This window comes from Ranitomeya imitator, chromosome 10, assembly GCF_032444005.1.
Source record: "Ranitomeya imitator isolate aRanImi1 chromosome 10, aRanImi1.pri, whole genome shotgun sequence".
Lineage (NCBI taxonomy): Eukaryota > Metazoa > Chordata > Amphibia > Anura > Dendrobatidae > Ranitomeya > Ranitomeya imitator.
This window is the reverse complement of record NC_091291.1, coordinates 72,361,342-72,379,609: the sequence shown is the minus strand read 5'-3', so window position 1 is coordinate 72,379,609 and position 18,268 is coordinate 72,361,342. Positions and strand designations below refer to the sequence as shown.

Sequence of the window (18,268 nt, the reverse complement as noted above, 5' to 3'; positions counted from 1 at the left end):
AAAAAGTCAAATGGCGCGCCTTCCCTTCCGAGCCCTGCCGAGTGCCCAAACAGTGGTTTACCCCCACATATGAGGTATCGACGTACTCGGGAGAAATTGCCCAACAAATTTTATGATCCATTTTATCCTACTGCCCATGTGAAAATGAAAAAATTGAGGCGAAAAGAATTTTTTTGTGAAAAAAAAGTACTTTTTCATTTTTACGGATCAATTTGTGAAGCACCTGGGGGTTCAAAGTGCTCACTATGCATCTAGATAAGTTCCTTGGGGCGTCTAGTTTCCAAAATGGGGTCACTTGTGGGGGAGCTCCAATTTTTAGGCACACGGGGGCTCTCCAAACGTGACATGGTGTCCGCTAAAGAGTGGAGCCAATTTTTGATTCAAAAAGTCAAATGGCGCTCCTTCCCTTCCAAGCCCTGCCGTGCGCCCAAACAGTGGTTTACCCCCACATATGAGGTATCAGCGTACTCAGGACAAATTGGACAACAACTTTCGTGGTTCAGTTTCTCCTTTTACCATTGGGAAAATAAAAAAATTGTTGCTAAAAGATAATTTTTGTGACTAAAAAGTTAAATGTTCATTTTTTCCTTCCATGTTGCTTCTGCTGCTGTGAAGCACCTGAAGGGTTAATAAACTTCTTGAATGTGGTTTTGTGCACCTTGAGGGGTGCAGTTTTTAGAATGGTGTCACTTTTGGGTATTTTCAGCCATATAGACCCCTCAAACTGACTTCAAATGTGAGGTGGTCTCTAAAAAAAATGGTTTTGTAAATTTCGTTGTAAAAATGAGAAATCGCTGGTCAAATTTTAACCCTTATAACTTCCTAACAAAAAAAAATTTTGTTTCCAAAATTGTGCTGATGTAAAGTAAACATGTGGGAAATGTTGTTTATTAACTATTTTGTGTCACAAATCACTCTGGTTTAACAGAATAAAAATTCAAAATGTGAAAATTGCGAAATTTTCAAAATTTTCGCCAAATTTCAGTTTTTATCACAAATAAACGCAGAATTTATTGACCTAAATTTACCACTAACATGAAGCCCAATATGTCACGAAAAAACAATCTCAGAACCGCTAGGATCCGTTGAAGCGTTCCTGAGTTATTACCTCATAAAGGGACACTGGTCAGAATTGCAAAAAACGGCAAGGTCTTTAAGGTCAAAATAGGCTGGGTCATGAAGGGGTTAAGGACGATTTTACATATAGACACACCCCTCCCCCGCGCTTATCTGTACGGTCATTTCTGAACAGGCTATAGCCCTGCAAGTTAACAGCACAGTCATGGCTCTCATCCAGCCATGTCTCAGATATCCCCACCATGTCATAATTATGCTCCAACATTAGTTCTAATTCGTCCATTTTGTTGGCGAGGCTTCTGGCATTAGTATACATACATTTTATGTTCCTCTCTGTACCTCTATTCTTTCTTAAATTATTAACTGTTCTAACCCCACCCCCCATGCCACTGCCAACTTCCTTATTTGTGCCCAGGTCTCTGTCTGCACTATCTTCCCCTCCTATAAAATGAATACCCTCCCCCCAATTCCTAGTTTAAACACTCCTCCAACCTTCTAGCCATTTTCTCCCCCAACACAGCCGCACCTTCCCCATTGAGGTGCAGCCCGTCCCTAGCGTAGAGCTTGTAGCCAACTGAGAAGTCGGCCCAGTTCTGCAGGAACCCAAACCCCTCCTTCCTACACCAATTCTTGAGCCACTTATTAACCTCATAAGTGTTTTTGGATTTTTTTTTTTACCATGTTCACCAAATGCTAAAACTGACCTGACTACAGGGTGCACATCAATCTGGCATCAACAACCATAGAGGTCTCAAGGAGACCTCTGGTTGTTATGCCGACGCACCGATGAGCCCCAATCATGTGACATGGGTCACCGATGCGTGCGTTTCCGGCCCAATGGCCGGAAGCGCTTGTTAAATGCCGCTATCAGAGTTTGACAGCGACATTTAACTAGTTAATAGGCGCGGGTGGATTGCAATTCCACCCGCAACTATTGCGGGCACATGTCAGCTGTTCAAAACAGCTGACATGTCCTGGCTTTGAGGTGGGCTCACTGCCGGAGCCCACATCAAAGAGGGGGATACAGCCATCGGCGTAATAGTAAGTCCGATGGCAGTAAGGGGTCAAAAATAAAATTAAAATAATAAAAAGAAACCTACACATTTGGTATTGCTAGCATTGCTACGTTCATAAAAGTCTGATCTATCAAAATATAAAGTAAATTAAATCAAACCGGCATTAAAAAAAAAATTAAAAATTGGAAATGCCAGAATTACTTTTTTTGGGATGTCGCAAAATTACAATAAAATAAAATTGCAATAAAATGCAATAAGAGGTGATCAAAACATCGCATCTACACCAAAATGGTATTGGTGAAAACTCCAGCTCAGTGTGCAAAAAATAAGCCCTCACCCAGTCCCAGGCATTGAAAAATAAAAACGTTATGGGTGTCGGAAAATTGCAACAGAAGCTAAAAAAAAAAAAATTTCATGCAAATTTCAGAATTATTTTTCACCACTTAAACTTTACATGTTTCGTATCTGCGCACTCGTACTGACCTGGAGAATCATACTGCAAAGCTCCGTTTTACCATATAATGAACATGGTAAATAATAAACCAAAAAAAAACTTTTTGGGAATTTCACTTTTTTGCAATTTCACCACGCTTGGAGTCATTTTTTCCCCATTTTCCAGTAAAACAATGTGTAAAGTCAATAGTGTTGTTCAAAAGTACAAGTCCTGCTGCAAAAAACAAGGCCCCATATGGCTACGTAGAGGGCAAAATAAAAAGTTATGGCTTTTGGAAGAAGGGGAGGAACATTGCTCTGGGTGAATATAGGTTCATGTTTCCTTCGAATTGGACTCCATTATCATTTTACGAATTCCTCTTGGAAAGTGACTGACAGCTATCTCTGTATCAGTGTGCATGCAGGTAGAGCTGTCAGTCGCTGATAGGACCACACACTGGACCCAAAATCCCAGCAGATGATGAAATCACAGCTTATAATGGATCGTTTCCACAAAACTGGGTATTCCCTGCTCTATAACATGGTGCCTGCACTGGACGGCATTGTCATGGTGGTGGCTCCCTCCCACCATCCTACTTATCTCTGAAGAAACCAGTATTATAATAGTGTGACCTGGCCGGCTCTCAGGAGCGGAGCTGGAGGAACGTAAGCTTACTGCTGGGTGCAGCGACCATGGCAGGACACAGACGGCCGCAGCCTGTCAGTTTGTGCACAGAATAGAGATGGGCAGCAACAGATAGACACCCACAAGGCAGACAATATTAATAACTCCATAAGGCACCATCTTTTCGAAAAAGCATTATCTTTATAACTGTGCACTATATTTATTAGGAGTAAATTAAAGAAGGGTCAAAATACAACTTTCTTCATAAATAAATATGAACATGATGGTGGCATGACCCTGCAGGAGTCACAATCTGGAGATCACTGGCCTACTGCCTAATGCACTTGGTAAGATTCGTGAGTAAGCACCACTGGCACCCATTAAAGGCTAGACATTTGTTCCACTTGATCCATCAATCCTACAACTTAAAAGGGGTTGTCTCCAGTAAATAAATGGTTAAAATTGCAAAATAATAAATAAAAATTCTCCAGTCCCCTGCACTTGTCTCATGCTGCAGAGGCACAACTGCCTGTACTACCAGCTTTGTAGGGAATTGGGATCAGGCCAGCGGTGCGATCAGGTCACTGGTCTGAACTGTGAGTCTTTAGGCGTGCACCGGCCCTGGCAGGTGAGGAGCCGGGGCCCAGTGCGCTCCTGAAGCTGCATCTTGTGACAACCCGGCATGGATGATCTTAATCTAATCTGAAGTTAGAAAGGTAGGAATGTGTGACTTACCAAGTATCATATCAATGTAAGTGGGAAGATCACAGTCCAGGTCCGCAGTTGGCAGACTGATCTGGGGGTCACAATACAGGCAGGATTAGCAGAGAGCTTTCTTTCCTTCTCAAGAGATGGATTTCAATAATCATAATCTCACCTTTCCAAGGCGTTCCTCAAACTCTGAAGGCCATTCCTGCATCAGGGTTTCCACTTCGGGCATTGGTCTATCAAAAAAAAAAAAAAAAAAAGAAGATTGTGAACTATGCAAGGAAAGTATGGAAATGTTCTGCCTGTTACTCCCTGGGTAGAAATTATATATAGATGCATTGTTAAGATAATAGAAAATTCCCTGGAGAATCCTAACATTGAGCACCAGATCGTCTCATAAGGGTAGTTTACCATAATATGAGGAGCGAGTTTAGAGCTCAGTTCCGGGCATGATGTCCAGCCTGTGCAATAACAGATCTGTATATTCTATCACACATATATGCTAAGGTGAACCCGACAGCGGACACATGGCCGATCAAAGGGCAGCAGGTATCAGATGCTGACTGTACAATCTCAGCCATGGATGTACGACTTCGAAATGCTATGGAGTTTCTAAGAAAAACATTACAATCTGCCTGGTACCGAGCCGTACGGGAACCTCACTGGCCAGACGGGTTCCCGGCAGCTTCTCCTGACCCGCTGCCCTGGAGTGACAGGTGTTTCCTTGTGTGCAAGTATCGGAATCCGCTCCACCGACATAGGCATTGCTGGGGCGTAGCCATGCCCTCCCATCCAATTCACCAAGACTGCCAGCGCATGGCAGAAATGCACTTCAGTCCCCGACTGGAATAACATTTCTGGGGCAGCAGAAACTGTCGATTTCATTAAGTGGCATGCACCTCTGGTCCTCCCATCCAGACGGGTGCAGTGCAATCGTGCGTTATGCCAGTCTTGATGAATCGCCTCCTCAGTCTTCACAGTCTATATAATAGAAGCCTAGCTGTCCTCGTGCCCGGATTTCACATTCCTGGGCTTACTGATGATCAGTTCCGGCAGATCCTAGTAACACTGGTAATGTCCATTGTATCACTAGGATCTTCCCAGCTTGGTTTTCTATTCCAAAACACGGCAATTACAATTACCCTGCGGACGATCCTGGTTAATTACGACAGTGTGCCAATGATCAGAATTACCTGGTATAATGAACGGTGGCTGGAGGCTTTGAACGATGTAATTCGCTGATACTTTCAATCCAATTATCAATAGCTTTATGATTCTTCTCAGCATTTTCTAAGCTCTTCACCTTTATTTGGTGCTGCTTGAGGAAAAAAAAGATGTTAATAGGAAAGAACTGCGTAGACTAGAACTGTGCTTGCAAAACAGGATCTCAGAATGTGGTCACAGGGAGTTTATTGCGGCCATTGTTTCGGACAAAGAACAAAAAAAAAAAGGGCCCCGCTTACTCCTGCTACACGAGTCCCATACCTCCTGCTCCACCGGGGGATAGCCGCCCTCCTAGGCTCCACAGGTAACCGCAGTCTAATTCAGTCATCCCCCCAGCAGATGGAAAGGACCACAGCACTCGGGGAAGCATAGACCGTTGGTGTGACCTGTGCACTCACACAGGGGGGCCCGGAAGGTAAGGGGGCCACTTCCATCTCCCAAGCAGAGGAATTGTGCATTTGGTGAGTTATTGGGTCCATATAGTGTTCTTGTATATATATTATATATAATCTGTGTGCGCTCCTGACGGCACTTACCAGTATTACTACACTCACACTTTATTCCAACCAGCTATGGGTATGTGGAGGAACCAGACTACGGCCTGATGAGGCGCACAGCTATGTGATGTGGCCGAAGAATTTATTGAAATTCCCTTACTCTAGAATAAAGTGTGAGTAAAGCACCATTGGCGAGTGCCGTGGTCCTGTGCATCTAAAAGGGTCTATTTCCCAATCCACTGGCACTGTACACACCCTTTCCTCATTAGCTCCATCCATATTAACGTACCGTAACACTGTGCTGCTTGGAATTTTCTGACAGCCAAAGCGCCATAACTGTGGGGTCCGACTGCTTCGTAGACGGCTCGTCAAGAGTCAGGAGGCCAAGTTTATCGGGTTTACTATCAGGTCGAGGAACCTACAAAGAAGAGAAAGATGTGCAGCAATCAGATTATATTCAGATTTTAATAGTGGTACAGCCCAGGTGACAAAGATTTTTGGACTCTATCATACACAAAAAAAAACGAAATTATTAGCTATGGCTACTTTCACACTGGCGTTTTTTTTTTTTAATACGTCGCAATGCGTCGTTTAGGGGAAAAAAACGCATCCTGCAAAGTTGTTTGCAGGATGCGTTTTTGCCCCATAGTTACATTACCGACGCATTGCGACATATTGACACACGTCGCAACCGTCTTGCGACGGTTGCGCCGTGTTGTGTCGGACCGCCGGGAGCAAAAAATGTTACATGTAACGTTTTTTGCAGCCGACGGACCGCTTTTTCCGACCGCGCATGCGCGGCTGGAACTCCGCCCCAACCTCCCCGCACCTCACAATGGGGCAGCGCATGTGCCGGAGAAATGCATCCGCTGCACCCGTTGTGCGGCACAACAAACGCTAGCGTCGGAATCTCAGCCCAACGCAATGCGGCGGGCCAAATCCGACGCTAGTGTGAAAGTAGCCTATGGGTGACAGCTGTCAATGTTAGGCGCCAGTCACAGAAATCAGTCATGGCCAATGGTATTTGTTTAGTGCAGGGGTGGGGAACCGTTTTTAGATATTTATTCCATCCCTCAGAGGTCGCACCCACAACATACGTCCTGCCGCTGGTGTCAGGATGTAATCGTTCATTGCACGCGCCTCAGCGCTCAGCAGTGAAAAGTGCGCGTGGTCCCAGAGCAAGAAGGCACTAACACTGCGATGCGGTCCCCAGGAATCTGCCCGTGGGCTGGAGAAAAGGCCATCGAGGGCCTGAGGTTCCCCAATATATTACTGAACAGCTCTCACCATGCACATGTTTAATGCATCCATAGACCCCCGTGGAATAGCAGTCTACGACCGTGTACAGCATGTACGAGCCAGATGGAGGACACAGGAGCAGTCTTCTGGCCTCTGTCTAATTCAGCCCTATATATCCCCTCGGGTGAGTATGTTGGGAATCTCTCATGGACAGCTAGCATCAGAAAATCACCTACTGTTCAAAGTAGGTTTTTGTGTTTCATTTTTTGGGAGCAATTCATTCCCCATATCACAAGCTTTATTCAAAATAAACATAAATCTTGCAATTCTCACATTGGCCACTGGGGCTCTTAGACTCAGATTTCCTTTTGTTTGTGGACACAACACTCCTACATACGACAATGGTCAGACCGCGACCTTATCTGTTGTACTCACATCCAATGAGCCTGTGGAAAGGCCAATGTGAGGGGAGGGGAGCAGGGATAGCTGTGCCATCTCCTATTGGGACTGGTGGATCCTGTGTTTTCAGCTGTGTATAGCGGTGTTAATCTCTTATGTAAATCCTGTCTCAGCTGATAATGAGACTGCTGAAAACTCTTCCTGAAAGGACAGGAAGTATATGTCTAAAAAAGCTCCAGTGACGAGTATGAAAATTGCAAGATTACTACGGTAATTTTGCTATTCAATAAAGATTAGGATTTTTTTTTAAAAAAGTAACAAAAAAAAACCTGATTTAAACAATAGGTTATGTTCTGCTGCTTGTTTCCCTTTACTCCATATTTTTCCCTTACTATAGATCTCTGTATGATTGCCAAGCCTCTCGGAGCGGTGACATCTAGCTGACGTCAGCATGGAGTTCTGCACTCTAAACCTTACGTATAAACCCTGCTAATGATCCCAGACAAGGAGCATAGCATCAACTGTGAACAAGGTACTGTACTGGGAGCGTAGAAGCCTCATACATTCACATCAGGGGTCTGCAACATACGGCTCTCAACAGCTGGAAGGCTACAAGTACCAGCATGCCACAAAGGTGCAAGACCGCAATGGCACACCAGTACCGCTATAGACTATACAACATTGTGCAGAGTACCCGCTAGAGTATCATGGAGGGATGCCGGGGAGCGAGCAATACCAAACACTTACCAGGCACAATGCCAGTGCACAGCAGTTTGCAGCACCTGGCAATGTTAGCTGGCATTGGCAGAAGCCATGAGGAGATCTGTGAAGAACCTGCTCAAGCTACAAATGGAGGCCCAGGTGGTAACCGTGCTGACCTGAGAAATGGTAACCGGATGCCTGACTGCCCTTGTGGAATGAGTGGAAAAAACAAAGGGAGCCATTCTACACCTATTGACCCAAATGCTGTCACAATGGCAGACTGTTAGAACAAGATGGTTTCCCCAGACACTGGCCGAACCCTGCTGCGCCTCCCAGGGATCAGAAACAGAATCGGAATGTGGATGGTCATCCCTATCTCCTGACTACACTAAATCATCCATAATAGCCCCGATTACTCCAAACCGTGCAGGGAACACTCCCCAAAATGGGAAGGAGAATGTCATTATAGATGAAAAGGATCAGAGAGGGCGCATGCAAGATCACCCGGTCCTGATGAAAATACAGAAAGGGGATCTTCCAGGAGAGCACTGCTAACTTAGAGATCATGTGAATAGGGGTGATGGGTACCCTCAAAGAATGACGTCTGCCGACAACACTGCCATAAACAGGATAGAATGACGAGGTGCCAAGGTTTCAGAAGATGCTGGTAGAGTGGGGCACAGAGGCCATCCCCAAAAGAAGTCTACACCTGCTTGCGGAAAGTCAAGAACCGAATGTTCAAAAGAGTAAAAAAGCAAAATGAGCCATACAATTTGTTGTGCAATTTCTCCTGAGTTAATACCCCTTATGTGGGGGAAACTACTTTTGAGGGACAGTGCAAAGCTGAGAAGGGAAGAGGCGCCATATTGGAGTTGAGATTTTGCTGGAATGGTTTGCGGGTGCCATGTTACATTGGCAGAGCCCCTGAGGTGCCAGAAGAGCAGAAACCCCCTATATGTGACCTCATTTTACAAACTACGCTGAATTCATCTAGGGGAGCGGTGATCACATTAACACCACAGAATTTTATATCAATCAATGGTGAAGAGAGAATAAATTACAGGGATAATAGGAAAAGTTGGATCTCACCAGTTTGTTGAGCAATTTTTGTGCGCCGATACCCTACATGTCATTGGGAAATACGTTTAGGTACGGTGCAAAGCTCAGAAGGGAAGGAGCGCCAGAGTATAGGGCAGATTTCACTGTTATGGTTTGCGGATGCCATGACCCATTGGGAGAGTGGATTTTGAATACTCCATATATAAGTGATACCATTTTAAAAATAGTGTTATTAACCGTTCAGTTGTTACACAGGAATTCATGCAAAGTGGAATAAAAAAAATAAATTAACCTGTAAAATCTTGCTTTAGCCCCAAATTGTAACACCAAAAGGCAGACCCCACAGTTTGTTACCAGCTTTATTATGAGTGTGGCAATACCCCACGTTGTCAAAAAGCTGTTTGCACCAATGGCAGGGCTCGGAGTGGAAGGAGTTTTTGAATTTTGGAACATAAATTGGCTGAAATAGATTGCGGGCGACAGGTCACATTTACAGGGCCCCTAAGGCGCCCAAGCAGCAGAAACCCCCCACAACTGACTCCATTTTGGAAATTACACCCCCCGACAGATTTTATGCAGTGGTATACTGAGGATTTTGAACCCATATAGAACTATACAGGATTTGATAACTTTACGTCGTCACGTTGAATATGGCGTCACTAGTGCTGAGCTCAAGGGCTCGCTACTCATGTATGCACCAAATATTGTAAGGGCTCCAGTGACATGCTCGAGTCCCTGCCCCGCATGTTTGCAGCTGCTAGACACCCAAAAAACACGTAGGGATTGCCCATGTATGGCAGGCAATCCCCACTAACAGCTGTCAAACAACCAGGGCAGAGACTTTAGCATGTCACTCGAGCACCCGCGATACCCCTGTGCCAGCGCTAATACTCACCTCTCCTGGTTCCTGCGGCTGCGCGGTAGCTGCAGTGTCTTCAGCGCTCTCTGACTCTGCGACGTCTCAGGGCAGAGGGCGCGATGACATCATCACTGCGCGGTCAGCCTCTGTCCTGAGCGTTGCAGAGCCAGAGAGACGTTGAGTGCACCGGACCTGCGCTGGGAACGGGAGAGGTGAGGATTTTACTTTTTTTTTTTCTTTGTCTGACTCTGTCTGCGGGCAATGCTGGACACACTGGGGCAATACTGGAGACCATGGGGCAGATTTCTGGACAGACTGGGGGCAATGCAGGACACACTGGGGCAATGCTGGACACACTGGGGCAATGCTGGACACACTGGGGCAGATTGCTGGACATACTGGGGCAGATTGCTGGACACACTGGGGATAATATGCTGGACACACTGGGGCAGATTGCTGGACAAACTGGGGGTAATATGCTGGACACACTGGGGGTAATATGCTGGAAACACTGGGGCAGATTGCTGGACAACCTGGGGGTAATATGCTGGACACACTGGGGGTAATATGCTGGACACACTGGGGCAGATTGCTGGACAACCTGGGGGTAATATGCTGGACACACTGGGGGTAATATGCTGGACACACTGGGGCAGATTGCTGGACACACTGGGGCAGATTGCTGGACACACTGGGGGCAGGACTTGAGGCATGGGCAGAATGTAGATACGGGGCATGATTGGAGACACGGGGCAGAATGAAAGACATGGGGCAGGATTGGATCATGGGGCAGGATGGATACGATGGAGACTGATGGGGCAGGATGGGGAGATCATATGGGGTAGAATGGATACTCATGAGTGCAGGATGGGAGAACATATGGCTGGAGCCAGGAATGAGATAAACGGGGCCAGGGTGGGGAATAGTATTACCATAGGGGCTAATTAAGGGATGTTATTACTGCAGTGATGTATTTAATTTATTTTTTGAGTATACTGTTTTAAATGGGGGGCGGTCCTGTTACTGTGCAGAGTGACACTATATCGCCTTTTTTTCTTCATGTGGTGTAATGTAGAAGTTGTTAAAAATTAAGTAATGTGTTCTGCAGGCGGAGCTCGAGATAACTGTGCTATTTCCTGCAGAAACGAGTGCTGGCTGGGAGAAATGATGGCGGTCTGTGCTGGATGAAAGATGAATGAAGGACTTCATCTAGAGACGTCACTGGTGAGTCAGTGTTACCTATACATTGACACTATACACTGTATACTATATTCAGCGGTCCTGTGTACAATGTCACCAGTGATCACTGTATTACCTATACATTATATACAGAGCTCCTGTGTATAATACCACCAGTGATCTCTGTATTACCTCTACACAGACACTGCATACTAAGTACAGATCTCCTGTGAATACTGGCACTTATGGTGATAGTATTGTGTTTTTTTTATTACTGATCAGTATTGTAGTATTCAGTCACTATGTGGTGGTAATATGTGGTCTGGAAATGGTGTTGTGGTATTTGTCCCTTGTATGTGCTATTTGGTCACCAAGTGGTGGTAATATGTGATCTGGTCATGGTGAGGCGGTATTAGTCCCTTGTATATAGTATAATTCGGTCACTATGTGGTCTGGTCATGGTGTGGTGGTGTTTCTTCCTGTATGTGATATTATTGGTCTTGGTATAGTGGATTCTGTTGTGTATGGCGGTCATTTGTTCTCTCTGATATTAATTAATTAAAAGTCACAGGTTTGGCATGTGGGGGTGACACCATTAGGCCCAGTTTAAGTTCTGTTCTACAAAACAGGAAAACTATTTTTGGTAAACTTTGTGTGTATTGAGCGGGGGGGGGGGCGCCAGACTCGGGAGCAGCCCCGGACGGCAAAAGCTCTAGCTACGCCTCTGGATAGGGTTTATTACAGTAATCAAAAGGAACCAATAGGAAAAATCCCCACTGTCGCTGGCCAGCAGACCTTGGCGGGTGCACTGCGCATGCGCCTGACATTTTTTTTTTTTCAGGAAAAGGAGGCAGAGGGCCAGGGGACAGAGCAGTAGGGACATAATTTCTCTCTCCTCTGACATGTATATCACGTCAGAACAGAGAGAAATTATTTTAATAGCGGACACTTTTTTAAGGCGACTGCTGTTATTCATTGATAAGATGACAACCAATGAGCTGAAAATCTGGCCCTGATCATGTTCTCCAGGGTCTCAGTTACCCCCGGTAGCTGAGACCCCAGATATTTTCCAGACTCTGAGGGGTGCTACAGCCTTATTCCTGATCGCCATTTTACAATGGCAAAGGGGGAATAAGGCCCTTAGCGACTGCCGTTTTAATGCGTATCGGAGGTCTTTAATGGGTTAAAGAAGCTGCAGGGCACTGCCATCTCCTCTGTGTATACACAGTGTCATCTACTAAGCAGCGGCAATGCAGGGGATTGCAGCGCTGTCAAATTCACTTCTATGGTGTAACACTACAATATCCAGCACAGCTGCTACTATGTTTTATACAGATGGAGTGTATATAAAACAATGTATCCATAGAAAAGGCTGCACCGCTCGCACCGGCACTGTGGGTTCTTTAAGCTGACCGGTTGAAATCACACTAATCGGATATTGACCGACACATGTGCACACGGTACATGTACACTGTGTGCTTTTGGTTAAATTATACTGGTTACTAATGCAAAAACATACCTTCAGAAATGCATCAATATCTCCCACAGCCGGAATAAAGTCTGGGATAAAAGGTTTCAGCTTGTGGTCCAAATCTATGGCATGTGGCGTGTACCTGAAACAATAGAAGATGTGTAAAGCGTACCCGTTTCAGGGTATAACATCATCACTGGCCAATGTGACTGGTGTCCTGCATTTTTTCACTCGTTTTCCTCTCTGCAGTCTCCCGCTCATTTTCAGTTGCCTCTCACCTAGTGGGTGAAAACTAGCTGCTATATCTACTAATACAATCAGAGATATGGATCCTGCTCTTTTCTCTGTAGCACATAGACTGAAGCAGCAGCCTGTAGGTTGTTGCACAGCAGAACTGAGCTTTGTGTCTGTGAATCCAGCACTGAAGTCAAATATATTTACTCGAAGCTGCAGCACAATTTGTTTCGTCTTAATTTGCCGAGTGTTCCTCGAGTATAATAGGAGTTGCAACCTGACACATCAATGCGCTGGCGGTCCATCTTGCATTGACCAAGGCAGATTGCAGCTGATTTGTCAGAGTGAATGAGGAGTTTAGGAGGCAGAAGATGTTGCTCATGAGTGGAGAAAAAGATTTCCCTAATAAAACTATATATATCAAAGTTTTTTTCATTTGCTTGTACTATTGATTTATGCAAAGTTTGCTAAAAAGATGGTGACCATTTTAGCTTATAACATGTGTAACATACACTCATTCACTAACAAAATAAAGCTTAATTCGGTAGCACTATAGCATGCAAACATGAAATATACGTAATTAGAAGTGCATTACTGCTCTAGAAAATATGAGAAATTGAGAATACTTAGCGCATAAATTGGCCAATTCATGTGTGCCTGTCAGCCACGATAAGGCGATTGTCGTTGCTGGGACCTATCCTGTGGGGACTCCTCTCATGGGCTGATAAACTGCATTTATATGGGAAGGTAAATAAAACCACCAGAGGCTGATGGGTGCAGTGCTCAGCCAGCCCATGAGAGGAGTCCCATTAGGATAGGTCACAGCAATGAAAACAGGATTTTTGGTTGCTTACCGTAAAATCTGTTTCTTGAAGCCTCCATTGGGGGACACAGGAACCATGGGTGTATGCTGCTGCCACTAGGAGGCTGACACTATGCAAATAAAAAAGTTAGCTCCTCCTCTGCAGTGTACACCCCACCGACTGGCATTATACTCTTCAGTTAGTGAGAAAGCAGTAGGAGATAATGAAACAAGGTTGAAAACCCATAAACACAAACTTGAGAACTGTAACGTGAGAACAGTCATAGAACAGATAACAACAGAAAACATTGGGAGGGAGCTGTGTCCCCCAATGGAGGCTTCAAGAAACAGATTTTACGGTAAGCAACCAAAAATCCTGTTTTCTTTATCGCCTCTCATTGGGGGACACAGGAACCATGGGACGTCCCAAAGCAGTCCCAAGGGCGGGAAAAACAGACTTCCATCAGGTCAGAGGACTCACCACTGCCGCCTGCAGGATCCTTCTGCCTAGGCTGGCGTCCGCCGATGCATAGGTATGGACCTTGTAAAATTTGGCGAACGTGTGGATGGAAGACCAAGTTGCCGCTTTGCAAAGCTGTAGGGCGGAAGCCCTGTGGTGCACCGCCCAGGAGGCGCCGACTGCCCGGGTAGAGTGAGCCTTAATCCCAGGAGGGGGCACTCTGTTCTTGACCCGGTAAGCCTCCAAAATTGCCATTCTGATCCATCGAGCAATAGTCGCTTTAGAAGCCGGCTGGCCTCTGCGCGTGCCATCAGGAATGACGAAAAAGGAATCCGTCTTCCGGAAAGAGGACGTTCTGTCCAGATAAATCCTCACTGCCCTGACGAGGTCTAGCTTGTTCAACGATCGCTCCAGAGGATGAGTCGGAGCTGGACAAAAGGAAGGTAGAACGATGTCCTCGTTGAGGTGGAAGGTGGAAACCACCTTAGGAAGAAAAGAAGGTGGGGGTCGGAAGACCACCTTGTCCTGGTGAATGACCAAAAACGGAGGGCGGCAAGACAGTGCCGCCAGCTCGGAAACGCGGCGAATGGACGTGATGGCCACAAGAAAAGCCACCTTCCAAGATAAAACTGATAAAGGAATCTCCCTAAGAGGTTCAAAGGGAGAAACCTTTAAAACGTCCAGTACCAGGTTTAGGTCCCATGCCTCCACAGGGACCCTGTACGGCGGGACGGCATGGGCTACCCCCTGAAAGAAGGTCTTAACCTGTGGCCGAGAGGCCAAGGTCTTCTGAAAGAGGATGGAAAGCGCCGAGACCTGACCCTTCAGGGAACTAAGAGCCAGGCCCGAATCCAGCCCTGCCTGAAGGAAGGCCAAAAGAGAAGGCAGGGAAAAAACCATAGGCGGAACGCGGTTGGACTCGCACCAACGGAAGTAGGCCTTCCAGGTGCGGTAGTAGATCCTGGAAGAAGAAGGCTTCCGAGCCTGAATCATGGTGTGAATCACCCGGTCCGAAAGGCCGGACGCTCTTAGAACCGCGGTCTCAACAGCCACGCCGTTAAACTGAGCGACCGAGAATTCGGGTGGCAGATCGGACCCTGGGACAGCAGATCGGGCCTGTCTGGAAGGCGCCAGGGAGCGTCCGCGAGAAGGTTGACGAGCTCCGCGAACCAAGCTCTCCTGGGCCAATCCGGGGCGATCAGAATGACCGGCACCCCTTCCGCTTTGATCTTCTTCAAAAGTTTGGGAAGTAATGGAAGGGGTGGGAACAGGTAGGGCAGCTCGAACTGTGACCAGGGAATGGCCAGAGCATCGACGCCCACTGCGAGAGGATCGCGGGACCTGGAGACGAACTGCGGAACCTTCCTGTTGATTCGAGACGCCGTGAGATCCACATCCGGAGTTCCCCATCGAAGACAAATCTGATGGAAGACCTCCGGATGCAAGGACCATTCCCCTGCCGCGAGACCCTCGCGGCTGAGGAAGTCTGCGGCCCAGTTTTCCACGCCGGGGATATGCACCGCGGATATCACCGGAACCGTTGCCTCTGCCCAAAGGAGGATCTTGGATACCTCGGCAAGGGCCAAGGAGCTCCGAGTCCCCCCCTGATGGTTGACATATGCCACAGCCGTGGCGTTGTCCGTCTGGACCCGGACTGGAAGGCCCCTGAGGATCCTTTCCCAATGGCGGAGGGACAGAAAGATGGCCCGAATTTCGAGGACGTTGATCGGCAGAGAAGACTCCTGCGGCGACCAACGGCCCTGAACCGTCAGGTGGCGAAAAACCGCACCCCAGCCGATCAGGCTGGCGTCCGTTGTCACCACCTGCCAGTGAACCGGAAGGAAGGACCTGCCCTGGGAGATGAGAGGTGACGTCAGCCACCAGTTGAGAGACCGCTTGACCCGAAAGGAGAGTCTGATCGGCCGATCCAGGGAGAAGACCGACCTGTCCCACTCAGACAGAATGGCTTGCTGAAGGGGTCGAGAATGGAATTGTGCGAAGGGAATCGCTTCCAAGGTAGCTACCATCCTCCCCAGAACCTTCATGGCCGATCGGAGGGAGGGAGGCCGAGGACCCTGGAGCAAGCGTATGTCCCGACAAAGGGTGGATCTCTTGTCCTTGGGAAGGAAGACTCTGGACTGATGAGTGTCGAAAAGCATGCCCAGAAAGATGATGCGCTGAGAAGGAATAAGGCAGGACTTCTTCCGGTTGACCAGCCACCCGAAACGGGATAACGTGTCGAGAACTATGGACAGGCTTTCGTGGGCCTGAGCAAAGGACGGAGCCTTGATGAGGATGTCGTCGAGGTATGGAAACAGGACCAATCCTCTGACTCTCAAGATGGCCATCAGTGCCGCCATGATTTTCGTGAACACCCTTGGCGCGGTTGCGAGGCCGAACGGCAGGGCGACGAACTGAAAATGATCTTGTTGCACTGCGAAGCGCAGGAAACGGTGATGTCCGGGAAATATCGGAACATGTAGGTAGGCGTCCTGGATATCTATAGAGCATAGAAATTCCTGAGCCTCCATGGAAGCAATTACTGAACGAAGGGATTCCATCCTGAAGTGTCTCAGGTGAACCCTCCTGTTCAGCAATTTGAGGTCCAGAATGGGACGAACCTTGCCGTCTTTTTTCGGTACCACAAAGAGGTTCGAGTAGAAGCCCGTGTACCGTTCCTTTTCTGGGACGGGAACGATTACTCCGGATTTGAGCAGAGAAGCGATGGCTGCGAAGAAGCCCGGAACCAGAGCGGGATCTTTTGGAGGACAGGATTGGAAGAAACGATCCCTGGGTCGGGAGGCGAACTCTATCTTGTATCCCGAGGATACAACTTCCCTGACCCATGCATCCTCCACTGCGGAAATCCAGACGTCCCTGAAACGGAGAAGACGGCCCCCCAACCTGGGAGTTGGGCTGGAGTCTTGCCAAGAGTCATGCGGAGGTGGATCTTCCAGTCCTGGGCCTGGACAATCTACCCTGGGAAAAGCGAGGACGCCAGGACGGAGTGGGCCTGAAGGACACCGCCTTCCTCTCTTGACGTGCCTGTGGCCTCTGTTGCTGCTGGGAAAAGGAGTTCGACGCAGCGAAGCGACGAAAAGGCCGAAAAGAGCGAAACTGTCGTCTAGGAGGAGGGCGACGAGGTTTAGCCTGGGGGAGAAGAGAACTTGTACCCCCGGTGGCGTCCTTAATGATTTGGTCCAGCTGGGAACCAAAGAGACGAGAGCCCTGGAAGGGCAGACTAGTGAGGGACTTTTTGGAGGACAAGTCCGCCTGCCAGGCCTTGAGCCAAACGGTCCGGCGGATGGCAACGGCATTGCTGGAAGCCTGAGCCGCACAAGACGCGACATCCAGGGAGGCGGAAACCAGGTATTCACCAGCGTGGGAAATCTGGTTGGCAAGTTCCGCCAATTGCGCAGGAGGTGCCCCATCAAGGATACCTCGCCGTAGATCCTTGGCCCATTTTGAGATGGATTTTGAAGCCCAGGTGGAAGCAAAGGCTGGGCATAGCGCTGCTGAAGCCGCTTCAAAGGCAGATTTCGCGAAGGATTCTATAACTCTGTCGTTAGAATCCTTCAGAGACGCTCCGCCGGACAGTGGAAGCACCGTGTTGGTGGACAGCCTGGAAACAGGGGGATCCACCGAGGGAGAGACCGTCCAATTGGCGGTAAGTTCTGGTGAAAACGGATATAACACCCCCAGGCGTTTTCCCCTCTGAAAACGTCTGGTTGGATTCTCTCTCTCTCTCTCTCTCTGGACAAGATTTCCTCGAATTCCGGATGAGGAGCGAAAAATTTAGAAGGTGGTTTGGCCCGTCTAAACGAAACCGCCTGATCTGCGAGTTCCGTAGAGGGATCCTTGATGCCACAGGTTTGGTTTATTGCCCCAATGAGGTTCTGGACTGTCTCACTCATGGTGGCGATTTGGTTAGGATCCAGCTCCGAAATATCCTCCGAGGGCGCATCAGATAATGCCTCGCCTGACTCAGGGGAGGAGGATCGGTGGGACACCAACCGCAGGGGAGGGCCGAGCGGCGAGATGGAGCGCGAAGAGGACTCAGACCGACGTTCCTGTCTGGACCTTTTGTGGCTTATCAAGGAGGGCTCGGGCGGCGGTTCCTGCGACCCGCTGGCCACTGCAGGGGTCTGCAGGGGTAACCGATCCAGCGCGGACACTAGGGTTTGAGATACCCGTGTTAAATCGGCCACCGATTGTGACAGAGAGGCGGCCCAGCCTGGGATGGGGGGATCACTCTCGGGCGGAACAGCCGGGGGATCCTGGGCGG

General features: G+C 47.9%; 1 protein-coding gene across 5 annotated transcripts in view; it reads right to left on the bottom strand.

Moving 5' to 3' along the window:
* IFT46 (intraflagellar transport 46) overlaps positions 1 to 18,268 on the bottom strand; it is a 104,388-nt gene that overhangs the window by 23,034 nt on the left and 63,086 nt on the right. For 3 of the 5 annotated variants that reach the window (XM_069742767.1, XM_069742768.1, XM_069742764.1), the window contains 5 exons: positions 12,536 to 12,629; positions 5,869 to 5,997; positions 5,052 to 5,173; positions 4,028 to 4,094; positions 3,886 to 3,946 (listed from right to left, as the gene is read on the bottom strand). In XM_069742767.1, the coding sequence (XP_069598868.1) occupies positions 3,886 to 3,946; positions 4,028 to 4,094; positions 5,052 to 5,173; positions 5,869 to 5,997; positions 12,536 to 12,629 (473 nt within the window). Of the gene's footprint in view, positions 1 to 3,885; positions 3,947 to 4,027; positions 4,095 to 5,051; positions 5,177 to 5,868; positions 5,998 to 12,535; positions 12,630 to 18,268 lie in introns of all 5 variants that reach the window. The other 2 variants (XM_069742765.1, XM_069742763.1) reach the window with 1 other exon arrangement.